Below are 27,364 nucleotides of genomic sequence, written 5' to 3'. Positions count from 1 at the left end.
CATTATAATAAGAAAATAATTAACATTACGGAATTTTTATAGGGCAAATAAAGTTTTTTTTTCCAAATGAGACCAATACTCTACTTACATATTAGAAATAAGCCAGTACAAAATACATTCTAACAAATTCACGTGATGCTAAAAATCCCGCCACCCACACCCCACCCCCAATCTTACCCATCTGTATTCTCTCCCGGCAGCCCCTGGGTCGATTCAGCTTTTCTGGGCCTCCCGAGAGAGCCTGGGGGCAAGGGTCACCAGCCCTGAGGGCAAAGGTGAAGGTGACTGCTGGTACTGCCCCAGACCACCCTCCAGTTCTCAGTCTCCTCTGCCCACAGGTGAGCCTGCTCCAGCCCCTACCGGGGGCCTTGACGCCCAGGGCAGGAGGTGTAGGTGCATTGAGAGGCATCTCCCTTCACCTGGCAGAGCTGTGGGCTGCCCCCTGCCCCTCCCGGGACCGCTCCTGTGCAGTGGTAGGTACTACAGGGTGAGGTCCCCAAGCGACCTGATGTCCTGTCATGGCAGGTGGCGAGCAGGTACAGGTCATGGAGCTGCTTTGGGTGTCACTCGTGGTTAGGGATGGGGACAAAGCCATCAGAGGAATCTGGGTTTTCGCAACGAGTCCTTACCCCTTCATCTTGTGATGTTTGAAATTGTTGAATCCCTGCTGCTACTTGAATCTGTCTCCCTCTAGTTTCTGTGTTCTCCTGCCTTTCGTGTCATTCTCTCTCAATCACATTTATGGGCTACAATTCCTCCGACTCACCCTTTAGTCATCTGTGTGCGATCGGGAAGGGGTTCAGAGCCTGCAGGCTTCTCCTCTTGGGATTATAAAGAGGCAGCAGAAACTGAAAGGAGATCTCACGCATGGTTGGCCCAAACCCAAAGTCATCAACTTTCCCATCCACTCCTTCCAGAACTATGCAAATCTACTGCAGAAATAAAAGGCATCAGTTTAGAAGACACTTCACAAGGAAATCATTTGACTTTATATGATTTTATTTTTCCCAGAATATCACGACAGTAACCACCTTTCCCCTCGAGATGAACCTTAATGTGGTAAAATCATTTTTGACGAACCAGGCTGAAGGACTCTAACAGTGACCCCAATAACTTTTTGGATGAACTCCATAGGTTGTAAGAACTTGAAATCTTGGCCACCACAGGGACTCTGAAGTCTTTCTTCCTTAAAGTTTTGGGAGGAATAGTCCAGCGAATGGTTTTGGGTACAATCTCCAGTGAGTCTGCCGGTATACAGGCATAAAAAAATGGCTGGCTTGGTTTTCCTTCAGAAAGGAAGTCGCTCTCCTCTGGATGAGGTTCTGATGCTGACTTACGTTCACTTGGGAAATAATCCGATCTTTCTGACTCAAAATCACGCTCTTTCTTCTTTCTTGTGCGTTTCTCTTTACTCTGTGTATAACTGTAGTCACATTCCCAAGGAATGTTGTTCTTTCTAAATGAATCGCATTTGGCCTTCTTTCTTTCTTTGCTTTCTGAATGCCTGTGAGGTTTGCCTTGGCTTTTTGAAAGATGTAATTTAATATTTGATTCCGTTAAGGGAACTAAGGAGTAATTTTTTCTGCTCTTAGTAGTCTGTGAAAGCTTCTCATCACTGAATGGAATGAAAGATGATGTAGACAGATCTACAGTAGTTAAGGAACTGTTACACGAGTCACGAGATTGCATTTTGGAGGATGACCTATATTTCCTGCTTTTGTGGGAGTCACAAGAAGGTGGTGTCACAACTGAGGAATGTTTTCTACAGCCTCTAATATGATGGGAACCTGTATCTTCAGTGTAAAATGGTTTCAGATCAGTTTTGATTTTTTTCTTCCTGTAGAGATTTGCCAAAGGCATGCCTTTCTGTAATTCAAATAGAATACTTTGTGATTCTTGACTTAAACAAGAGTTGGCTTCTAAAAATACACATTCTTCACTGTCATGTGCATCAAGAGCTGAGCATCCCCCCCAGGTTTCTGAACTCTCAGTATTTGTGTGACTATCAGTAGAATCTTCAAAATTCTGAATTGAATGGGAATCAACCAAATCATGAGCATTTTCCCGAGTCTTTAAATCAACAGATTCACATGTATTTGTATCTTGAAACCATACGTGACATTGTTTATCTTTCCCTGGAGTCACGTGAGATTTTAAATTTGAAAGAGCCGTAGTGTCTTCCTGCACTGTGCTGTGTTGATCAGGGTCAGAAGAACACACCTGCTGGGGCTCCAAGAATGTATTGATCAGTGATGAATTTTCACGGGGACTTTGCTTTTTGAAAGAGAGATGTTGTTCTAACGGTCCGGTATCAATGGGAAGACCACCACTTTCTCCACTACTGTCCACTTTTTTACATATTGCAACTGTGTGTAACTTAAGAATATGTTTGGGAAGTGTGTTTGGCTTAGGGAACATACTTTTGACTGGAAGCCCCAGGAGAAAACGAGTGTATTTGTATCGTAAATCAAGATCTATTTGATGAAGAGATTTTTCCTCAACAAGTAACAAAATTCTGTTTTCTCGTTTTGGTACTTTGACATCAGAATGAATACATTTTGATAAAAGTTTCCTTCTATCCTGAGCACTGGCCATTGTGTAAGATTCTCTTACAATTCTGGGGAAGGTTTTCATTTGAACCTCCAGTGTTTTCATAGAAAAGTGTAGGAGAAGTTTGTCTTTTTCTTTTACTGAGTAGTTTTGGAGAATACGAGGCAATGGCATTTGTCCAGCAGAAATTAATGAAGGTGTTCTACTCTCTAGCTCATTTATTCTCTTTAACTTTGTAATAATCTCCTCACTGCCACTCGAAACATTAACAGTCAGTGTTTTCATACAGCTGACAAGTGGTGAGTCTTTTTGGTATTTGTGTTTTAGGTTAAATTTTACAGTATCAATCCCTCTGAGAGACAAAAAGCACATTTTTTTATGTCTTTGGTTGAGCCTCCAGGTGTTATGTTTTGAAATAGCCTGTTTTGGATAACAACTGAGCTTTTGGAAGGATTGTTTTATCATCTCTGGTGTCAAATTCAGATTTATTTCAGGTGCTTTTGACTCTAAATGATTCGTGAGCTTGTTTTTTCCTTCGCAAGTAAAACTTTCTACAATAGGCTTTGGCTGCACTTTGGGATGTGTTATTGTGGATGTTGTATCTGCACTCCCTGCAGAAGGTGGTGCCTCCCAATTACCAGGTTTATCGTCTTTCACTTTTTCCAGTAAATCAGCATAAATTTTGTCTTGGATCATATTTTTCACCTGGGCTTCGAAGACATTTTTAATTGCTTCGTAAAGAGGAAGTAAACTTTCTGCCCTTGGACTATCTGCCGCTATTTTTATTTCATTACTTTTAACTTGGGGTGCTTTGGGCTCAGTTCCTGGAGGAGTTTTCTGTTGCTGAAGGGTTTGTGTGGCTGTGTCCTGCACAGGTTCACTCTGATCTCCATGCTCAGGTGGTGGGGCATGCTCCGCGCTACCAAACAGCTGAGTTTCACACTGTGGTTCTTCTACCCCCAGCGGGGGAATATTCGTACTGAGGGCACTTTTCATGTGGGTTTCCACATTTTCGTTTGGATCTTCAGGCATGAATGGACAATCTGTAGGTGTTTGAATGGATTTTGGTGCCTTTTCTTGCTCGATTGTAAGCAAGTCAGGCTCTTTTACGATGCTTGAGATATCATGGCCTGGAACAACACATTCTTTTGTTTGTGGAGTTAAACTTTGATTTGCTTCACTGCTGAGGTTTGCTTCTGACTTGGCACTAGGAAGCTTGTTCATTTGTTGCTCATCCACCACGAAGGGCTGAGAATCCTGAGGAACTGTGCTTGTAGAATTCTGGTCACCTTCTTTTACAGTGCTTGAGCTGTCCCTCTTGACAGTTTTACTAGTGTTTGGTGATTTATGCGGAAATTTTGAAAGACAAGTTCTCTTTGCACTTTCTAAGTTTGTCTCAGGTACTACTGTTTCTTTAGTCTGAGATGGACTCATCATGGAAATAGAAAGACTTCTGATAAATATTCCTGAGGCTTCTTCTCGCCACAAAGATATTTTCTTTGATCTATTAAAATTATACTCCAATTTCTTTCTGTTGCTTGGAGTACCACGTCCCGTGTTGCCTAGAATCTGTAGAATAGGATGCTTTGGGATTTTCATACTTAAGTATTTGGGGCTCAATTCTCTTTTCACATCTGCTATTGTCAATCTGCCTTTCTGACCTCCAAAATTGGAAGAAAGTGGAATATAGGCATAAAATGAGTCCAGAATATGTTTTTGAAACATATTTTGTAGCTGAATGTTTTGTTTTGCGCAAGACACTTCTCGTTCCTTTTTATGTTTTTGTTTCCTTGGGCCGCGGTTTTCCATGTGAGAGACGACCTGAGCCTTGATTTGAGGTTCCTCTGCCTTTAGAGACGCCATGCTCAGGTTTACTGTGTTGCTTGTGTCCATTTCTATTTTCTCCTCCTCCAGATTGACGGTGGTGTGTTTGTGCATTTCTATTTTGTCCTCTTCCAGGTGGACGGCTATATTTGTGTCTATTTTTAATATACCTTCTTTCCTGTCTAATTTTTTTTGCTCCAGATTTATAGTTGTGCTTGTGGCAGTTTCATTTTTTTCCTCCAGATCACCAAATTGAGGTGGAAAGTTCCAGAAGGAAGAAAGAGACTTCTGAAGCGACTCTGGGTTGTGTTCCTTTTGTTCTGGAACAAACAATGCCTGCCTTTTTTGCCCTTTTTGGGCATCAAACTCTGTAATATCCATGTGCATTCTTTGCAGTACTTGTGCTCCAGGGTAGACTGTAGTTTGCTTGTGCACATCTATTTCTAGCGGTGTCCTCTGCTTTCCATTTTGAAGTGGAATCTTCAGAGAAAGGCTAGAATCCACCCTGGTCTGCCGCCCACTCCCAGACCGCAGCACCATTTGCTTTTCCGTGACAATTTCTTGTTCTATATTCGGGGAGGCATTTGACTCTGTGATACTCATTTTCTCAACTGATTCCTTTGCCAGCACTTTGGGAGGGGACATTTTGCTTATTTTTTCATTATTTTGTCCATCTTCCTCTGGTTTATCAAATTTACATGAATCTGCAGATCCTGGAGACGCTTTTGATAAAGTCTCTTGTTGGTGGGCATCTTGCTCTGAAGCAGAAAATCCTTCTGAACTGACAGGGGTGCCACGCGTGGCACAAATTTCCTTGGATATTTTCCTCGGCAGCGAAACTAAGTCCTGAGGACTTATTTTATGGCTCAGGTTATTCATTATTTCCGTATCTTTCTTCAGACTTTCAATGTTAGTTAGATCTATCGCGGGGAAGGAAAGAAACGTAGTAAAATGTGCTGTTCTGTATTTTTCTCGCTGAGCCTCTTGCCCTGTGAAGAAATATTCCAGCCTTTTCCCACCTCTTATGGTACCAAGTCCTGTAAAATAGAAGCCCTCATGCCGTGAATTTAACTCACTCAGATCTCCTTCAGATTTGACTCGTGGAGGCTCTTTCCTTTGCTGGATGCTGATCATGAAGTTGGAGGTCCACTGTCGCTTGGCCTCTTCTGGAACCAAGTGTTCAGCGTTCTTAACCGGTTTACTGTCACCACTAACTGACTCTCTGATTGCTATTTTCTGGGTGTCTGATGATTCTTGGAGATGTTGCTGTGGATAAGAGGATCCTGTGATTCCTGGCACATCTTTGTCCATTTTGCTCCCTGAATCTAGATAAAGAGGTGCTGACGGGATAGAAAGAAAAGTCCTTGTCAGAACCACACCTGGTTTATCTTTACCTTTGTGTACACTCCTCCCTGGCTCTTTAATAACATTCAACACAAATTCCTTTGTACCAAGGACATGTGAAATTGGGGAAATTCTTCCCTCTTTGTGATGCATCCTGATCCTCATGTCTACTTTCTTCATGTCATACTTTTTTTCTTTCTCTGACGTGTGTTGTTTTCCAGTTCCCTTTGAATCTGCTCTCTTCTCTGCATCTGATAATGCTGAAAGCATCAGTGGAAGCAGGGAAGGTCTTTTAATTCCAAGCCTTTCTTCATCTACTTGTGTGCCTTTATCCAGTTTCAGCTTAATTAGAGGTCTGGAAACAAGTATTTTTCTTTGCAAAGAGGATCTTTTAATTCCAAGCCCTCCTTCATCTACCTGTGTGCCTTTATCCAATTTCAGCTTAATTCGTGGTCTGGAAACAAGTATTTTTCTTTGCAAAGAGGATCTTTTCATTCCAGGCCCTTCTTCATCTACTTGTGTCCCTTGATCCAATTTCAGCTCAGTAGGAGGTATGGAAACATACATTTTTCTTAGCATCATACTGGGCGGGTTACCTTGACCTTCCTGTTTCTTTGGCTCTATCCCTCTGATGTTCAGATGCAATTCTGTCCTATGGAGCATATATGAAGGAGGTATTCTCTTGGACTTCAAAGTTATCTCTGTGGTGTGTGTTGGACCTCTCGTATCTACCGTTCTTTCCCTGACCCTCTCTTCTTTCTCAGGCATAGGTTGTTCCTCGTTTTGAACGTCTTTCGTGATATCACCACCAATTGACTGTGTACGCACTATTTCCCCTGCATTTGATATTCTTGGCAAAACAGACCTTTCAAGTGCTAACATTTTATCATGTACTTGTACTTCTTTATCCAAGCTGAGGGCGGGGAGAGATGGTAACGAAGTAGAAGATGTGGTGGGAACCATACCCAGTTCAGCTTTACTTTCTTGCATCTCCTTTTCTTGATGTTTGGGGAACACGAGGTTTCCTCTTTCTGCTCCACCCTCTCCCTTGTTCTGGGATGTACATCGTTCTTCATTTTGTGGACTGATCGCAGTATCACTAGCAATTGGCTCTACATGTACCACTTCCTCAGAACCTGATGACTTCTGGAAGTTTACTGGGGGAAAAGAGGATCTTGGTAACATCGGCACGCTCTCTTCCTTGATGCTGGTATTTTCATGAGGGTGAAGGTGGGCAGGTCTAGAAGTACAAGTCTCAGGCTGCGTTAGGTCACCTGGCTCCCGTTTAGCTCCCTGAACCTCTCCCTCTTGCTCTTTAGTTTTCCACTGAAGGTCACTTGGATTGCATGTAAGCAAAACAAACGATTCCTTTGCTTTCAAACCCGTATTATTGGGGTCCACGATAATATTCATATGCACACTTTCCTCTCTGTCATCCTCCTCTTTCTGTAGCATGTGCTCTCTTACTTCTCTTACATCTTTTGCAAGTTCTCTATCAGTTGTTTCAGCATATTCTATTTTCATTGTGTGTGCTGATTCCTTGGACTGTGATTGTGGGAGTGGCAGTTTTGTAACTCTTATCACGTACCCCTCTCCTTCCGCTGCATCGGATTTAAGACATGGCAGAGTAAGTGAAGAAATATAAATGTTCTTCAGGTTTGTAACTAGTTCAGTGTCCTTTCTCTGCACCCTTTGCTCTTGCTTTTTAGTTTCCCACCACGGTTTTTTGGTGTCAAGTAGATGTGAAAGCGGTGGCTCCTTTGCCTTCTGATCCAGAGAGAGAGAGACTGGGAGCACTCTGTCTTCAGTATCTGTTTTGAGTCTATCTTCCTCTTTCAACATAAGTGACCTCGTATCTGCTTTTTGGCTTGGAATGAATGGATCGTAAATCTCCAGTGGTGGAAAACAGGACTGTGTTATTCCTTCTGCGCCTTCCTTCTGGTTTGTGCTGGGGCCCCGCTGCAGGTCAGATAGAGAAGGTAAGGAAGCCCGCGTTTCCCTCAGAACCACCTCCTCCCCTGGCTCCTTGACATCCAGAGGCAGCCTGTTTCCACTGAGTAGATGGGTAAGTGCAGACGAGTGGGCTTCCAAAGTTATTACTTGGGGGGATCGTCTGTCTCTCCCGCCTTTTGTTGTGACTCTGTCCTTTGCCTCTTTACATGGCTCGTGTCTGTTAGCTTTTATTATGACATTACATGAGTTGATACCCTGACTGGGATCTGCGTATCTGACTCCCCCTGCACCTGATGACTCACGGAGCTGTAACTGGGAAGGAGTGGATCCTGCGTCTGCTTTGGTTCCTGCATCCAGTCTATGGTGAGATGGACAACGCAAGGAAGGAGGAGCTTTTGCTGGAGCCACGTGCGGGTCCCCGCTTCTTCCCTGCTCCTGTTCCACTCTCTCCTTAGTACTCGACTGTGGTTCCTTTCTCCTGCTCCAGGCACCGAGCTCAGCAACGCTGAATGCGTGAGGAGGCGATGCTGTCCCTGCCTTGACGTCTGTGCCGTTGGGGCGCGCGGTCAGGGCTGCTGCTGGCACTCCGGCCTTTTCTTTCGGTGGTGGATGCTGTCTTCCTCCTTTTCTCCGGCTGTCAGCTGACTTTGTAGGTGCCGTCTGCACTGAAGACAATGAGTCTTGGAGCTCGAGAGGTGACACGTAATTCCTTATTATTCCTGGTTCCCCTTTCTCTTCTTTTATTGTGTCAAACTTCAGATGAGCTGAAGAAGTGACAAAAGGACAAATTTTGCTCAGAAGCACAACTGTGTGCTTGCTACCGTCCTGCCCCCTTCTCACTTGTTCTTTAATGTTCACTTGCAGTTTCTTCGCTCTGAGTATATGGAAAAGGGGTGATTTATTTGCCTTCAAAGCTAAGCCTTTGGGATGCATTAGGTCTCTCTCAAAAATATTTGATTTTTTCTCTTCTCTCTGTGCCGTGTATTTTGTTCCCTTTGAATCTCTTGAGATATCATTGACAGGTGACGTCGTATATTTTAATCTCTTTGTGTCTGATGCTTCCTTGGGCCATGAGGATGGAAGGCAGGGTCTCACTACTCCTTGGCTCCCTTCCTTGCCTTCTGCAACTCTGTTTAATTTAAATTGAGGTAAACAAGGTCCTGCCAGAACGTCATCTCGTTCACTTGTTCTGTCCTGTACGTGTCTCAGGTTCCCTCTTATGTTTGTCTGTATGTCTCTAATTTGGGGGCCACACCCCGCGGGGGAACTGGGAACATGTGGAAATGGTAGTAATATCTTTGCCTTGGGAGTGGTGCCTTTGGGGTATATTTTATATTTCATGTTTGCTATTTCCCCTCTGTCCTCCCCTCTCTGGGGCTTGTACTCTTGTACCATTTTCACATCATCTGAGACATCATCTCCAGTTGAAGGAGCAGGTAGGGACGTACAGGTCAAAACCACACCTGGTTCACCTTTAATTCTCTGTATATTTTTCTTTTGCTCTTTGATGTCCAACTGGATTTCCTGTGAAATTGGTGATTTATTTTTCTTCAAAGGTACGACTTCTGCCATTTTTACTCTCTCTTCTTCTTCCGTATCACCACAGGTAGACTCTTTATATGCTATTTTCCCTGTATCTGATGAGTCCTGGAGCACTGGTTGTGGAAAGGGGGATCTTGTTTTTCTTAGCACGACTGCTTCTCGTTTCCCTCCTGTGTCCACCTCAGAGTAAGGTGGAGAAGACACAGAGAGGCACGGTCTTCTCCGAATCCCAGCTTGTTCACCCGAATCTTCCTGCATCTTTTCCTCTTTTCCTTTGATGTTCAAGTGCAACTCCTGTGGAGTCGGAGACTGATTCGCCTTCAAAGCTATTCTTTTGCGAAGCCTTATTTCTTCTTCCATTTCCACTTTATCTTCGGTTTTCTGTGGCATATATTTTGCTCTTTTTATGCTGCTTAAAATGTCATCCATTGGCTCCTCACACGTTATCATTGCATCTGATAATTCCTGGAGGGTCAGTGATGGAAAGCAGAGCCCTGCTACTCCTCGCATGTGTGCCTCTTCTTTTAATCCAGGACCCCATTCCAGGAGGGATGAAGAAGGAATGGAAACATGGGGCTTGTTCGGAACTACATCTAGACCACCTTTATCTCCCTGCATCATTTCCTCTTGTTCTTTGTTGTTCCACTGTGGTTCTTGTCCACGCGGTGTAAGCTTAAAAAGCTTTTTCTTCCTTCTAAAAGTGGCACATTTGCGGTGCACCGTATCTTTCAGATACACAGTATCTTCTCCATCTTCCTTCTTTTTCTGTGGTAAATGTTGCTTTGATTCTATTGTATCGCTTAAACTATCCCTACTAATTGACTCTGGAAATGATGTTTTTCTGATATTTAAGGATGCCTGGAACTTCAGTGGCGGAAGGCAGCTCCTTGGTATTCCTGACTTACCTTTTCCTACTTTTATTCTTGAATTCAAATTAGGATGTGACAGAGATGGTAAGGAAATCAGCAAGTCTGCCAGTTTCATACCTGACTTACCTTTACCTATTTGCACCTTGCTTTCTATTTTTACAATGTTCAGCGGCACTGGCCATTCCTCTCCCTCGCGTGTGTGTGACAGTGATGATTTCTTTGCCTTCAAAATAACGTTGGGATCCATTATCCATTTCATATTGACTCTTTTTATTCTATCCTTCTTTTTCTGAGATATATGGTGTTTTATTCCCTTTACGTCACTTGAGATAATCTCATCAATTATCTTTTTATTCAATTTGAGGTAAGGTGAAAAAGGGATGAACTCATACGTATTTGTCACAACCAAATCAGGTCTGACCTTTCTACATTTCATATTTACCATCTTCTCTTTTAGTTTCCACTGCAGTTCTGGCCTGTTGCCTGGGGTTCTGTAGTTCGCAGTATTAAACGTATCTGAAGAGACTGATTTCTTAAACATCAAAGTTCTTTCGGGGCATATTACGTCTTTCTTAAGTCCTTGTTTTACGTCACTCTTCTTTCTTTTACTTTCAGGCAAAAGAGGCAAATGGACAGAAAAAGAATGTAAAAACAATCCAGGCAGGCACACCTCTTTTTGTGCCTTTTTTTGATATGCTTTGCATAATTGTGCCTTCTCTCTTCGCTTGGAGCTACCATGTGATACTGAATCAATTACCTGTGCCCCGTCTGATGCTTTCTTTCCTTTTGGAAATGAGACATCCTGATATTTTATATTTTCACTGAATGATTCTGAAGGCAGCATTGTATTTTGTCTTTTTGTTTGCCTTGGAGGACTCAAGGGCCCAGCCCATTCCAGGCCATACTCACTTCCAGTGTTCAGATGAGCTTTAGAAATCACGTCTGATCCTTTTGTCCTGCTCAACACGTTACCTGCTTCTGATAATGCTTCCTTGGCCGGAGGCACTAACTGTGGCAGGAACCAGGGATCATTCTGAGGGTAGGACCTATGCATCAGAAAATTCTGAGAGGGAACCAACAGGTGCTGCTGTGTTTGTTCTGCACTGGGTAAGTGTCTCTTTTCACTTGTTTGGGTATATCCAACAGTAACATCCATTCCTTTTAATGCTTCCTTAGCCTGTGGAGTTGAATGTTCACCATGCATCATATTGGTGTCATCCAGTTTTACTCGCTGCAGTGAGGTGCTAATGTGCAGTCGACCTGCTGGCGAGTGAGACGCAGGCTTTAGAAGAGCCTCGTTTGTATGTTTTTGTTGCTGTTCTCCCTTTCCTGTAATTAGCAAACCAGCTCCTTCTGCACTTGGGGTGTCATGCATAGTGCTAGCTACTTCTTCCGAAGCTTTCTTTTTACACGGCATCTTACTTTGAAATATATCTCTCAAAGAGGGAGAAGCAAGATTTGGGCGAATATGTTGTATATATTCTGGTTGCTTTTCTTCTCTTCCTGAAAAAAGCAAGCCAATTCCTTCTGTATCTGAAGCGTGGTACTTTGCACTCTCTGCCTCCTTTAATGCTTTCTTTACCCTTGGCAATTTAACCTGGAGTCTATCCATCAAAGAATGAGAAGCAGATGGTGGAAGAGCCTTGCGTGTACTTTCTTGTCGATGTTCTTTTCTTCCTCTGGTATGCAGATCGGTTCCTGCCGAGCCTGGAGTTGGAGCCACTGGAAAATATGCTTTGTTTGATGCTTTCTCTACCATTGGGCTCAAAACTGTTGGACTCAGTCCTTTGGCTGAGACTTCTTTCTTTAGCTTTTCAGTGTGGAGCTGATGCACGATGCAAGAAGACATCGACTCCAGAATATTTTCTTTACTTTGTTTAGAACTGTTTTGTTGCTCTGCCTTCTGTGTTTTGGAAAAGTTGTTTTTCTGTCCATTTGATTCTAATAGAATATCAGTTCCCTCTGATTTCTCTTTTCTCCATGGATTTACAGTCAAATCTACAGGGATGCTAACATGTTCTTTCCCTGTTGCATTGGCTGCCTCTTTTACCTGAAGAGGTTCCCCACCGGGGCAAGATACAGAATCCAGGATGCTTGCAGAAATGCAGTCTGGTTTCATCTCTCCTTTCTGCACTGCAGACATATTTTGCCGGACCTCTGCATGTGTACAAAGAAATGTATATCTTTTTGAACCTTGTAAGATAGCAGTTTCTTTTACTCCTTCTCTTCCAAATAGATGTGAAGCATGTCTTCTGTCAAGGTACGCATCTTCCTCAGCAACGTTTCCTGTGTTTTCTGAATGAGGAGTTTCCACAGTGGGGTAGGCGACAGGTTCCAGATGCGTCACCGAAATACTTCCTCGTTCCTGCCGTTCTTGCTCCTTGTGTGTCTTCTGTGGAGAAGCAGCCAACTCCGTAAGAAACAAAACGTGTCCTTTTGGACTTAAGGAGATGTCCATTTTCTCTGATACTTCTCTCCCTACTGGAGCTGAAGCTGAACGTCGGACCACATCTGCGTCACCTTCCTTTACTCTCCGTTCAATGAGGAGTTCATGCTTTGTATGTGGTCTAATTCTTGAGATGTCAAACGCAGTGCAACTGAGTTCCCTCTTCTGTGAAGGGAGATGGCGGTATACGTCTCTTTTCAAATTGACTGTGAACTTGACACAGTCGGGCTCCTTCTTCACCTGCTGGCTAATCACCAGCTGGTACCTACGTTGTGGGGGAAGGTCCAGTAAAGCAGTTCGGTAGTTTTCCTCTTGCTCTCTAATGTACTGTTTCAGGGTTTTAATATTTCTTGACGTAGCACTCTTAACAAGGGACTGTGTTTGTCTTCTGTTTGGTGATTTCTCCAGCTTCAGCTGCGGAGGCATGTGTATCAACTTTTGCGGCCTGCCTTTCTCCCTTCTTACTTCCATAAACTCTTTCATTTGCGATGGAACAGATCCAGAGTCACAGAGAGTATTCAGAACTAACTCTGCCTCGGCTCTGCCTTGCTGGAACTCCTTCTTCTGTTTCTCGATGTTAAATCTCATCTCCTTTTTCTCCAACTCTGCCTTTTCCTCTGTGATATGACCATTCAGATTTCTGTGAGGTGTTCTGTTGTTAAACATAGTATCCCTTACTGTTGTATTGAATGAGAGCTTATCAATCACTAGCTTGGATGGTGAAATGTTAGCTCCCTCCGTGGCATGAAATAATGTCTGTCTCACTCTCCCGTTCCATTGCCTCTCATTTGTCTTGTACTTAAATCTGTGCCTTTTCTTTCTATGGTTTCCTGTAAGACACCTTGCGGTATTCAGCAACTGTGAAACGAGTAGTCTCTTCGCCTCCAAAGTTACATGCTTGGGACTCGTTGTACTTTTCTTTTCTACAAACTCTAATGCGTAACTCTGGCTTTGGGGTTCAGGTAAATAAAGGCTGGAGAAATCTAAAGGCTTTAAGATGTTTCTTACTAAGTCACTTTGATTCCATGTCTTTTTCTGAGAAATAGGACTATCCCATTTCTTCCTAGGATTTCCATTCCAGAGACCATCACATTGTATGGAGCCAGTCTCTGATTTCCTAGCTTCTGGAAATGGAGTCTTTAGACCTACCATATATTTTATTCTCTCTTGAGCATGAAGACTTTTCTTCAGTGTTTGTACTTGAATAAAATTCATCACATTCCTAGAAACAGGCTCCAAAATAGTTTCTCTAACATGTTTTTCTTGTCTCATATTTTGTACTGCACAAGACAAATTCCAAGTGCTTCTGCCTTCTGAACTATTCAGTTTAGATTCTGATTTGCAGGAGCCAAGATTTTTCAGATGGTAGGAAGTGAAATGGAAGTGTTGGCTCCAGTGTGGAACTGATTCTGCTAACATTTCTAGGATATTTTTCTCTTCCTTTGCACATTGCACATTCATTTTCACTGTGTTGCTGGATTGGTTTTGTGTATCATTCAGATTGGCCTCCCATGCCTCTCGGTCACACGGTGATTTCTCTGGCTCTGGGTGGGTACGAGCGTGTATTTTAACTCTTGGTTGATCCGTCTCTGTTTTTGGTGTGCCATCCATTTCAATATCTAATTTGTTATACGTTGAAACCGGTGTGGGAGATGAAAATGCATCAGCTATACTTTGATTTTGTTGCATGTTGTTTATCACAGATTTTAAATTGCATCCCTGTTCCTTTCTACAGGATAGATTACCGTGCTCCGTGATATTAAGCACCTGTGAACAAAGAGGTTTCGTTGCCTTCATGGTTACACATCTGGGACCCAAAAGATCTTTCCTTTCCAGATATTTTAATTCCCTTTTATGCCTTTTAGACTCAGCTAAGACAGACATCATGGATATTATTAGCAAATCTCCTTGCAACTCTTTGTGTTTCTTGGCAACACGACCACCCGCTTTCCTTCTGGCACTTTTATCACATGGATCTCCAAGCACTGACATTCCCGACTTGGGAGGTGGGATGTTTTGATCAGCTGTGTATTTTATTCCTTTTTGAGTTTTTATGTCTCCCTCTTCTCCTTCACACGGTAGGGAAACTGCACTGGAAACATCTGGCTTCCTTGTGGGGCTCCCAGCAGATGGACTACAATACTCTGCCTCCCCAGTGAAAAGACCATCAAATCTTGCTCGCCTGCTTTTCCGACATGCAGCCTTCTCACTCAGTCTATGGAGTATGTCTTTTTGTGGTGGGACAGTCTTCGTCAGCTTCTCAGTTGGAAATGGAATTATCAGGGGAGAACAGAGAGACTCCAATATATTTTCTGAAGCCAGTATTTTTTGCTGCCCATCTTGCTCTGTGATAAGCATAATTTGATCTTTTCTACTTCCTGTCCTATTCAGGAATCGAAGACCTGCTTCGAATAAAACTTCGTTGCCCTCTTTTTCTTTGTCCTGCTGCCATCTTGATTCTGGTGTGTTGCTTGAGGTGCTCCATTTATTAGAGGAATATTTACACAGTCTTTTCCCTTCCTCTTGCTTTAGCTGTAAAAACGTGCTTTCTTCCCTTACTGGGCCTTTCTCTGCTTTCAGCTTTTCATGTGTTTTGATGGCAGGTGAAACAGGTGTAAGTGAAAACAAGGCATTCATAAATGTATCGGACATCCTTTGAGGTATTTCTTTGGCCACGTCATCCAAGGTGTGGACCTGTTCCTTTCCATGGCTCAGGGCACCAGACCTAGTGATGTTAACTGTCTTTAAAACCGATGCCATCTGTGCTTTCTCAGTCCCAGACTCAGGGATTTGTGCTGCGTTTCTCCACCCTTTGATTTTAGATGAAGCTGGCCGGGAGCGACCAAAAGACTGTAGGCTTCTCACTTGTGAGCCCATCTGTAACCTCATCTTTCCCTCTTGCACAGAACTAGCAAGTTCCTTCCGAGGGCCTCTTCCAGATGGGAAGCCACTCTGTGCTATAACAATTAAAGATTCACTAAGTGATTTCTCTGTCACTGGGGATGAAATCTTTGGACTCCCTGTATCTTTTAAGCCTCTCTGGGTTTTTGTTCTTTTTGGTAGCTTCTGAAATGGCAGTGAATTCAAAACAGAGCAGGAAACAGAATGCGACACATTTTGCATGAAACGCGCGTGTTGCTGCAGCTCCTGAGCTATGGTAAGTGACTCTGGGGTTATTTTCCTTGCTGAATTCTTCCGTTCTAGGTCTGATTTCACAAAGCGAGGCTCCTCCTTTTTATAAGCATGAACAGTGAAGTGTTGAGAATTCCGTGGGGCTGCTTCTCCGCCATAGTCTTTGACTTCCTCCCCGACCTTTGCAGCCCAGCCCCTCTTCTCCCTGGAATGGGCCCCCCAGGCTTCCTCTCCACCTGGTGACTGCCCTCGCTGTTGCAGCTCATGACTGAATTTCCTCTTCCATGGCCTCCCCGTCTCTATTTTTATTCTATTATGCACTCCCACGTCAAGTGAAACAGGCATGGAGGAGGAAATGGCACTGAGGATGACATCTGCCACAGACTGACCCTGTCTTCTCATGGTTTTGAAGTTGCATTCCCATTGCCTCCTGTGGCTCGGGGCACCCCCTTTGCTGGAGTTAAAGGTCTGGGAAATCGGTGCCTTCTTTGCCTTCAAAGTGACACGTTTGGGACTCATTTTATTTCTCTTGCCTGTAAGTTTTACGTTGTTTTGCTTTCTTTTCGACACAGCTGAAACAAGTGTGGATATATCCAAAAACTCCAGAGTTGTTGCTGGTAATTCTTGGGCTAGTCCTTCCTTTTCCTCTGCGGTGAGGTCTTCCAGGATCCCAGAGTATTTTATGTGAATTAAAAGGTCAATAATCTGTGATTTCAGGGTTGTTGGATGTAGGGTTTTTAGACCACCATTCCGTGGGATATTAAATACCTGTGAAATTGGCACCTTCCTTGCCTTCATAGTAACACATCTGGGATGCATTTTACTTTTTAAGGCTCTACGTGGAAACGTCTTTCTCTGCCTCTTAGATTCAGGTGCAGTGGGTGTGAAGATATCCAAAGACTCCAGCACAGCTGCTTGCAAAGCTCTGTGGGACTCTGCCTTCTCCTCTTTAACCTGGTTGTGCAGGTCCCTGCCGTGGCTCCCGTCACTTGGGAGACCACATTTCACCGTATCAATTAAAACTTGACCAACGAGTGGTTCCTTTGACTTGAGAAGAGGAAGGTTTGAGTCCACTGTACACAGGGCACCACTTTGCGTCTGGTGACTTCTCTTTGGCTCCTCTACCTGCGCCGGATCTGTAGGTGGCACTTGCGGTGCGAGGTCTTGTTCTGTACAAAACAGAATTTTCCCACTTCCCTTACTTTCTGGTTTGTGAAGGTTAAGCTCCTTCCTGTGGCCTGAGCAGAATACGAAATGTTGGCTGTGCTGTGGAAGTACTTTTAGGAACATCTCTTGTTCACTTTCTTCTTCCTCTTCATCGTGAAAATTGGTTTCTTCGGTGTCATCTAGAGTCAGAGTCCCTTCTTGTGGTGCTGTCTCTTGCTTTACTTGTTTGGAACCGAGTCTTTTCTCTCCTAACATGTCTTTTTCTCTTTCTCTCTTGCGATGCCTGTTAACGTCAGGTATAATGGTCATGAGGGAGTACATGTTACCTGCCGTTTTTTGATCCACCTCCTTCATTTTGGTTGTCAAGTTACATCCCAGTGCTTTTCTACGGTTTGGGCTCTCCCCACCCTTGATATTGAACATGTATGAAATGGATGGTTTCTTTGCTTTAAATATTTCACATTTGGGATTCACTAGGGTTTTCACACGTGAAGACTGTTTGAAGTTTCTCTTGCTTTTGGATACAGGTACAGCAGCCACCCAGAAATCTAAAGCTGCTGTCTGTTTCTTTTCAATTCCACCTGCTTGTTCCTTTTGATGGTTTGCATCAGATGGGACACCACATTCCCTTGCAGAGAACATTCTTTCATCAGTCTTTGCTTCTCCTGACTTGGGAGGTGAAAACCTGGTAGAACTCCCTAGCTTTCCAAATTGAAATTGACCCAGCGTAGGGCCTGAAGTAGAACTCAAAATAGTCTGTGCAAAGTGCGTTTGTGGTGGTCCCTGAACACTTACACTTCCTGGTTGTTTCAGTTCCTCATCCGACTTGACAAGGTCATGGTCCCTCTCCTGATATATATTGAATACAAAGCCTTGGCTATTCCCTGGGGCTGGGAAATCTTTGTGTTCCCCTGCTTCCTCCTTCCCATCTTTCACACTATTAGATAAACCACTCACATCAACAGAATCTGGGCAACATACTTCTCTTCCATTTGGGGATTTCTCTTGTGTTAGCTGTATCTGACTAAGTCTTGTTACCCTTTGCATATCTGTCTCCATATTTAATCTGATACTCGTTTTGATGTTGGGCAAAATAGGCACCTTGAAGTGAATGAACTCCAAAAACGCACCTGCTATATTTTTATTTTGCTGTGGATTTTTCATCTTTGTTTTAAGACTGTATTGCAGTTTCTTGTTCTGCCTGCTGTTAAGCATATGCAAAATTGATGGCTTTTCTTCCCTCATAGTTCTATATCTACGACTCACTGTTTTTGGCTTCCTTGCTAATTTCAATGTGTTCTTTCTTTTAGATTTAGAAACAAAGTGTTCAACAGAATCAGAAGACTGCAGGAATGTCACTTGCAAATTTTCTGGTAACTCTGAATTTTTTTCCACAAAATAAGAATCTAGTTCCCTTTTAGGGTTTCCACCAGATGGCAAGTCACACTCTGTTGCAGTGTTCAAAGGTTTATCAACTGATGACTTTCCTGTCTCGGGAGGCAGACTCGCCGGACCCGTAGGGGCTGTTTTCTCATCTTCTGGTTTGTTGGTCTTCTGGAGTCCCTTGGTTTCTCTAGAACTCATCTGGAGGTCAGTCTGCAAAGCAGTTCGTGTAAAGCATGTTTGATGCTGCATATCTTGCTCATTAATGGGCAGCTTCTGGGCTAAACAGTCCAGTGTTGGGTCTGGTTCGGCAAGATGGGTCTTCTTCCCCTGATGTGCATGGAGCCAGAGGTGCTGGGTATGCTGTGGAGCTGTTATTAGCAAACATTTTTGCTCTTCTTCCTCTCCATCTTCCACTTTTTCTCCTCTGTCATGGAAGGTGTGACTCTTAAGAAAGAAATCAACGTACTGTGGTCTCCCTTCATGTGCCAGTTCCTGGAAATTCACCTGAGCATGACAGAAGCTGTTTGTTTCTCCTTGTAACCCGCTACGCACAGGTGAGTAAAGGGTATTTAGAAATTCATATACCAGTCCGTTAGCTTGGTTGATCTTTTCAAACTTGGCCTTAAAGTCAGATTCTAGCTTCCTTCTATGACCTGTGATACTACATATTTTTGAAATTGAGGGCTTCAGTGCCTTCATATGTACAGACTTGGGCTTCACTGTACATTCTATATGCGAGAATCTCACTCCATTTTTCTTCACCTTAGAATGAGACAAAGCAGGCATGTGGCAATTAAAAGTCTCTGGGGAAACTGCTGGTAAATCTTTGGGTAATGCTGACCTTGTTCCTGCAAAAAAGTAACCCCTTTCTCTTGTATCATTGCCATCATCTGGGACATCTCTTCCTCCTGTCTGGTTTAAAGGGTCTCCCGTTGGTGAGTTTTCTGATGCTGGAGGAGGCGTCTCAGAATCTGCAATGTATCTTAAATCTGTTTGTGTTGGTAGGCTTTTCTCCACATTCTCAGCGTGAAATGGATCTGTTATGGTGGAATAAATAGGCTCCATCATGATTTCTGCAAAGGTGACTGGTTGATGCATTTCCTTCTTTGTTTTAAGCTCCTTCTCTGGATAAGCATCCGGTCTGAGGCCCCAGCTATCCTGAAGGGCTGTTTCCAGTGACACTTCTTTATCCCTTCTCACTTCATCTTGCAAGTTAGCATCTTCCTTTGTGTTTCCAGAGTCACTTCCCTTATTAATGGTATCTGAACATGTTTCTTCTCTTTCAACTTCTGATTTCTCTTGTTTTAGCTGGGTATGACTGGGATTCTCTGCATTTAATCTGCTGTACATTCTCATATGAGGCAAAATAGATGTGTGAAGGTAAATGACATTCAGAAGCTTATCTGCCACAGTTTTATCTTGCAGTATTTGTTTAATTATGATTTTAAAATCACCTCTTGGTCTTCTTGGATGACATATTGGTGGCTTCTTTACTTGTATAATTACACGTTTGGGACTGAGTGCACCTTTCATCCCTGATAATTTTTTTCTGATTTTCTGCCTTTTAAAATATGATGAAGGAAGCACATGCATATTACAAGATGCCAGGGCAACTTCAGATAAAACTCTTCTGAAGTCTTCCTTTTCTTCTGCCATCTGATGGCCTGGTGTCTTTCTGGGGCTTCCACCAAATGGGACGCCACATTCTGTGGTTTCAGTTAAAACTTCGCCAGCTGGTAAGCTCTCTGACGCAGTAAGAGGACACACTGGATCAGCAGTCTCCCTGCCGGGAGGTCTGTCTGTGCTATGCTTCACCTTCTCAGCTTGAAATGGGTCCATGGTGGGGCATGGAGTAGTCCCCAAAATCATTTCTGGGGAAAGAGTTTGTGACTGTGCCTCTCGCTCTTTATTTTGAGTTGTTCTGCTTTGTGAACTGCTCTGCCCTGCTTCAAATTTGACATCCTTGGCCTCCCGCTCTAGCTGTAGGCTGAACCTGAAACCTCCTGGCAGCTGTGGAACTGCTTCTCGGGAGGCCTGTTGCTCTTCCTCTCCGTCATGGTCTTGTGGCTTTTTAAACACACATCTCACAACAATGACTTTTGCATTCCGCAGTTTCTTGTCATCTGGTAATTTGTCTTGCTTTGCCGCTGAAGGACTAAGTCTCATTCTTGATGTATCTGTTTTGGGTTTGAATCTGCTCTGCATCTCCATGGGCGGTGGTTCAGAGATGGTGGTGTGAGTAGCATTGTGAAACGCATCAGATATTCTTTGATCTTGCATATTTTTTGTGTTGCTTCCAGGGGTGCATTCCAGGTCACCACTTTCACGCAGGTCGCCGTCTTCTGTAAATTTAAGTATTAATGGTTTCTTTTCCTTCTCAATTACATCTTCTGTACTCTCTTGAATTTTTACACCTGCTAATTGTTCACTGCTTTTATGCTTTCTGGTTCTTAGTGAAATGAGCAAGTTGACGTCTGAAGACTCCAGAACAATTTCAAGAAAATCTTTTTGTCTTTGTGCATTTCCCTTTGGAGAGCTCCTTTGCATTTCTGAGGTACTAGCTGGTAACTGCTCGTCACTTGAGAGTGGAAATTGTGCATTCTCTGCACTTTTTAGGTCCTCCCATGTTTTTGTTTTTCTGTCCAACTCCATTTTGGGAGAGAAAACAAATTTCTGCAAATGTTCTGATATAGCTTCTTCTAAAGGTGTCTCATGCTTTGCAGTATTTGGGTCAGATGTTTTTTCACTGCCTGGGACACAAAACTCTGCAATATCCATTTCCTTTGCTTGTATAATTGGGTCTTTAAGAGACCCTTTATTCCTCCAGTTTGTTTCTATTAATGATGCTTTTTGTTGATAAGTATCGTCCCTGAAAGACTGTTCTAGCTGAGGTGGAATTTTAGGTGAAATGCTTTTTAGTCCAGTACTGTCTCTGCCATGCTGCTGCCCATTTTTAGGGCTGCTTGAGGTTTCTCTTTTCTCAAGAGACCCTGTGTTGTTGACCTTCTCTGCATATCCTGACTTATTTTGCTTCAGCAGAAAATGTCCACACCCTGTTAAACCTGGCATGAACTTCACTAGTTTTTTCCTGGAATACTTCCTAATATAAGGAAGAACAAGCTTGAAAACATAAATAAGATGCAAGGCTGTACCTGCTTTACCTTTTCTGTGATGAAATTCTTTCTTCTGAGTGTCACGCTTGTGTCTTAACTTGCGACGTTCTGGAGTGTGACCTACTGTGATTTGAAGTACCCGTGACCGTGGTGTTTTCTTTGACCTTTGAGGTGGAACTTTGAGACTAAATTTACTTTTACTGTGTAATATTTTTCTTCTGTTTTTCTGCCTGTTCGTGGTAGGTGAAGGAGGCACTGAGCCGTATGCAGGACACTGGTTTACTTTTGAGGAAGCAGTTTGTTTCTGGCCCTTCGTCTTTGCCCTCTTTTGTTGTGTTAACCCTTTAGCAACTGAATCTGGGCTTAGAGTTAAAACTAGAAATCTGGCATTCTTAAAAATAGCATTTTGCCCTTGGATTGAATATTCATTCTTATTTGGATCTTCAAACCAGATAGGATATTGGGCCTCATCTAAGGGTTTTTTATCAGACTCTAGGCCCTTGATTGAATCTTGAGTCTCAACAGGATATGGGACTTTGACCAAATGTTGGCTCCTGTCCATATCTTGGGCCTGGAAGGAGTCTTGTGTGCTGCTGGAAGGTGGTTTCCTCATCAAATCTTGAGGCAGAGCAAAGTATTTGGCCTCGATATCAGGCTGGCTGTTCATAGATACCTGGTTGTTAACAAATTGTTGGGCTTGACTAGTAAATTGGGCTTCAAAAAAACCTTGATCCTGAACAGCCTTTTGTCCTGGAAAAGAATCTTGTGTTTGGGCAGAAATGTCCACTCTAACAGACTGCTGATTCTGAATCAAGGGCTCTTGAGATCTTGAGTACACACAGGTAGCTTTACTGTCTAATGTAGCTCTGGATTTTAGAGGAATTTGGTTTCTCACATTTTCTTCTAGAAGTCTGACTTGGTCTCTAGAAAGAAGTAAGTGGGCAGAAGGACACGGAACCACATCTAGATCTTCACTTTCTATAATGATTCTAGAAGTTCTTGAAAAGTTGAAGTCTGAAGAAAACATTACATTTTCATTTTTGTTGTTTTTCATTATGGAAAATAATTTCTTTGATGAAAGCTGTATTGTTTCCTGTTCATCTTCAGGATACCCGCTACGCCTTAGAAAAGCTTCCTTTACTTCTGAATGGAACAGTGACAGAAACGAGCTAGTCCCACTTGAAGATGGCATGTGACTTTCACTAAAGTGACTTACTTGATATTTACTTTCACTGGTACTTGCTTGTATTGTTTCATCTGCTGGTGAAACGCTGCCTTCAAAGTTACCTTCATTCTCTTCAGATGCAAGTGATGAAGCGATTGTTCTTTCTGAAAAGTCATCAGCTCTGAAATATAAGAAAACAGTGTGTAAACGAGTTGTCACTTAGGACATATTTCATACAAGAACTCTCGCCCAGATTTAAGGAAACCCAATATAGTATATGAAAACACAGCTCAACACAGACAGCAACTGGAAAGTCATTATACATATTACAAAACAATTCATTACCTAGTTCCATTCATTTAATAAATCAATCCACTGACAAAGTGAAGCAAATTATTTTTATATCTAGGAGAATGAGGAGTTCTTCCTCAAAAAGCTGTCCAAAAGTCTATTTTGACAGTCAAAGTTGCAGGTTAAGATTATATTCTTTCACAAGGAATACCAGTTTGTTTCTGTTCTTTGCATGAAAGTTTTGACAAGAATAAAAGTATTCTTACAGAAATTTAGGAGGCACAACAGAAGAATGTCCAATACCATTAACTATAGCTTTCTATAAATAAGTCCAGATTATTTTAACAGCTGTTTGTTTTTGATTAAGAGAAAAGCCTATACTTTAGGGCAGTGCTTCTCAGCATAATCTGGAGCTGAAGTCATGATCATGGAAGTGGACTCTTCAACATTCTTTCTCTCTCAAACGATCAGGCTCAGTCTAACAATGCTCAGACCAACAGCCTCAGCACCACTTGAATTATTAGAAATACAGACTCTCAGGGCCTGCCCTAGACCTACTGCATGAGACACACTGAGGCTGGGGCCCAGGAATCTGAATTTTAACAAGCCCACCAGGTGATTCTGATGCACTGTAAGCTTTGTTTTATGGAAAGGCAGCCTAAAACCATAAACTGAAACTCATATAAATTCTGGTAATTTAGGTCAGATAATTCTGGTAGCTGTTTGTTCAGGGAACACAGATTATCTTGTACTTTACTGGAAGAATGACGCTACTTTTAAATAATGCTTTATCATAAACAAATTCATGAAGTAACGTATAGAATCGTCACAATAATCATTTTTTCTAAAAGTTCACTTATACTGCAAAATCTCATTGATTTGGATTCTGCTAATTAGAATTTGGAGTATTTTAGACTAAACTGTTGATTACCTTTTTTCATGGATAACACAAAATTATTGAGTGTGAATATTTAAAATACGTTAAATGCTTTCCAAGTTCCATCAACTGTTAGTGTATTTATTAACATCTAATATACAGGCTGTATACACATCTTTATTACCTATGTGACAGGTTAATTTTATGCATCAACTTGACTGGCTGAGGAATGCCCAGATAGCTGGTAAAACACTATTTTTAGGTACCTGTGAGGATGATCCAAGAAGAGATTAGCATTTGAGTCGGCAGAATGAGTAAAGAAGATCTGCCCTCACCAGTGTGGGTGGGCGAGATCCAATCCATTGTGGGCCTATTCAGCACAAAAAGGCAGAGAAACAGCAAATTCTCCCTCTCTTCTTGAGCTGGATGTCCATCTTCTCATGCCCTCAGACATCAGAACTCCTGGTTCTTAGGCCTTTGGACTCTGACACTGGTACCAGCACTGGAAACCCCACTCTCACCCAGGACTTCTGCCTTGGACTCAATTATACCACTTGCTTTCTTGGTTCTCCAGCTTGCAGAGGGCAGATAATGGGACATCCTCGCCTCCATAACCAAGTGAGTCAATTCCTATAATTTCTCTTTCTTTTCTTTCTTTCTTTTCTTTCTTTCTTTTCTTTCTTTCTTTCTTTCTTTCTTTCTTTCTTTCTTTCTTTCTTTCTTTCTTTCTTTCTTTCCTTTCTTTCTCTTTTTCTTTCTTTCTTTTTCTTTCTTCCTTTCTCCCTTCCTTCCTTCCTTTCTTCCTTCCTTTCTATCTATCTATCTATCTATCTATCTATCTATCTATCTATCTATCTATCTTTCTATCTATCTTCCGCTAGTTCTGTTTCTCTGGAGAACCCTGACTAATACACCTGCTCATTATCTTTAGTTTCACGTCACCTTTGATAACACTGTCCGTCCTTAATACTAAAGCAAAATTTGGGGTTGGAGTAATGATCATGAATGTGGCCTCGTCAACATCCATTCTACCTCAAATGATTAGGCTAAATCTAACATGGTAACCTCATTCCCAAGTGAGTAGATTAGGAATGGGCATGATCTAATCCCAGCAGAAGACAAAAATTCTTAAGGACTTCTAGCAAATGTTCACATGCTCCTAAGAAAGACACAGAAACAGCCTCTTCCTTCTGGACATTGCTGGTCTGATTTTGAAACGCTTATACCCACATTTCTATTTACCTCAAGATGAAACCAACACCAAAAAAGACAGCAGGAGAGATACAGGACCTTAATGAAGTTGTTGAGACACTATATCAACCAATTCTGAAGTCTTGGGATTTCCTATTATATGCTATCATAAATTCGTTTCTTAGTATGCCAGTTTGAATCATGATTTTCTGTTACTTGAGAATTAAAGTATCCTAACTGATACAGTAAGGATGCATAAGCATTCTGGGGAATCAAGGTGACCCTACCAAGTTATTAGCAATTTCCAAACATAATTAGGATAAAATTTCATCAAGACAATAGTATTATTATTCACTTAGGAAAGTCAACAAATAGTGAAAATGTAAGACATAAAAAGAATTAATTTTGTACATTTCAGGAAAAAGAGGAAAGCTGAAATGCAAGATGGATATTTCAACAATTTAATACTATAATTTTAAAGATAATAAAACAATGCTAGATAATTTTCCTATGTTGAACCAACTTTGCATTCTTGGGGAAAAAAAATCCCACTTGGTCCATTGTATATAATCCTTTTAATATGCTGCTGAATTTGGTTTGCTAGTGTTGAGGGTTCTACATCTATATTCATAAGAGATACTGGTCTGATACCTGACTTGTGCACCTTGTATATCTATTTGTCTTTCCCACTCTATAAACTCTTTACTAAGTGAGATTCCAGGCCACCATCTTCTCCTGGTCTTCCTTCTAACTCACTGTTAGCACCTTCTCAGTCTTCTCTGCTGGTTCCTCCTCTTCTTCCTGACCTCTTTGAAGGGCCCTAGGACTCAGTCCTTGCTCCTCTTCTCTTCTCATGGTCCCTTTGTAATCTCATCCTCTCTGTGTCTTTTAATACTGCCTATATGCCAACAACTCCCAAACTCATGATCTCTACTGGACATCTTTCCCCGGCTACTTGCTATCTCTATAGGATGCCTAATCAGCATCTCAAATTCAACAACTGCAAAACAAAATTCCTCATCTCCCCATCAAAACCCGCTCCACCCATAGCTTTCCTTCTTCATTTCAGTTAATGACAACTGCATCTTTCTATTTGCTCGGGCAAAAATCCTGGAGTCATCTTTGCCTCCTCTTTCTCACATCCACACCCTGTTGGTTCTACTTTTCTAAGTATATCCTGAAACTAACCACTTCTCACCAACTCCACTGCTACCACCCTGGTTTAAGTGAATTTTATCTCTTGCTTGGATCACTCTCGATAGCCTGCCACCAGCTTAGACCCTTGATCCAATAAAGTCTACCCTCAAAACAGCTGGCAGAAAAATCCTTTAGAAACGTAAGACAAAATGTATCATTCTCCTGTGCAAAACTCTACAGTGATCCCCTATTGTTACTCAGAGTAAAAGCCACTGTCCTTAACATGACCTGCAAGGCATAACCAGGACCTGGTCACGTGTTCTCTAACCTCATCCCTATTTGTCAGCCCCTTGCGTACCCTGCATCACCACACTGGCCTTCTCACTGTTCCTCAAACATTAGGCACACTCTCCCAGAGGACTTTTACTCTAGTTGTTCCTCTGTCTGGAATACTCTTCCACCTATCTGTTTGGTTAAGTCCCCCATGCCTTCAAGGCTTTGGTTAAATCCCACCATATATATTGCAACCTAGCTCTCCTCCTCTACTTCTGGGATCCTGGTTCCTCTTACACTAGTGTATCTTTTGTTTTACCATAAAACTTATCACCTTGTGACATATGATTTATTTATCATATCATTGTTTATCAGATTCCCTCTGACTAAAATGTAAGGTAGGAAGTATTGTCTATTTTGTTCATCAATGTCTCTCAAGAGCCTCCAGCAATGCCTGGCATATGGTAGGCCCTCAGGAATACCTGCTGAGTGACTATCTTCACCTCTAGTGTCTGGCTGCTAACTCTTGACAAGCTGTCCCATTCATATGACCCAACTCTTCTTCAAGTTAAATGAGGGGGGAAATACAAACCACTTGTAAGTGTGGCTGACTTTAACGAAAAGTTGGAGGCAGATGTAGAAGGAAGTTAATTATAGCAATACAGACAACTCTCACTTAACCATTAGGCATGTCTCTCCATTTTTAAAATGTCCTTTGGTCTCTTCCCCATCAGGCGATCTCAAATGGCCTTTGAAAATGTAAAAAGAACTCCCCACACTCCTTGGGAAAGACTGACAATTCTATAGCCATGGCAACAAGTAAGTACCAGAAGTTGTTGTAAATCAATTAAATCAATCAATGGCATATAGTCATAGTATAATCCTATAGTCATAGTAACAGATAAACACCAAATCTCCTTTTCCTTTTAAACAATTTTATCTATCAATGATAACCCGCTTCGGGAAATAGGGTTCTGAAACCAACCAGTCAGTGACAGCCTTAATCTTTGAAAATCAGGTAATGGACGACAGACTTCCCCAGGAACACATTTCTAAGGCTGAAGTCAATCCCGAAAGCCCACGGATGTAAGATCAGCACCTTGC

At 42.3% G+C, this 27,364-nt stretch overlaps 1 protein-coding gene across 1 annotated transcript in view; it reads right to left on the bottom strand.

Moving 5' to 3' along the window:
• Positions 1-738: 738 nt before the first annotated feature.
• CCDC168 (coiled-coil domain containing 168) overlaps positions 739-27,364 on the bottom strand; it is a 28,514-nt gene continuing 1,888 nt past the window's right edge. Inside the window, exons 4-7 of the mRNA XM_064492911.1 lie at positions 14,274-22,672; positions 6,284-13,358; positions 3,566-6,091; positions 739-3,454 (exon numbers count right to left, since the gene is read on the bottom strand). Coding sequence (XP_064348981.1) covers positions 1,066-3,454; positions 3,566-6,091; positions 6,284-13,358; positions 14,274-22,672 — 20,389 coding nt within the window. The 3' untranslated portion in view covers positions 739-1,065. The remainder of the gene's footprint in view (positions 3,455-3,565; positions 6,092-6,283; positions 13,359-14,273; positions 22,673-27,364) is intronic.

This window comes from Camelus dromedarius, chromosome 13, assembly GCF_036321535.1.
Source record: "Camelus dromedarius isolate mCamDro1 chromosome 13, mCamDro1.pat, whole genome shotgun sequence".
In the NCBI taxonomy this organism is placed as follows: domain Eukaryota; kingdom Metazoa; phylum Chordata; class Mammalia; order Artiodactyla; family Camelidae; genus Camelus; species Camelus dromedarius.
Note: the sequence above shows the minus strand (reverse complement) of the source record. Positions and strands in the feature narration are given on the sequence as shown.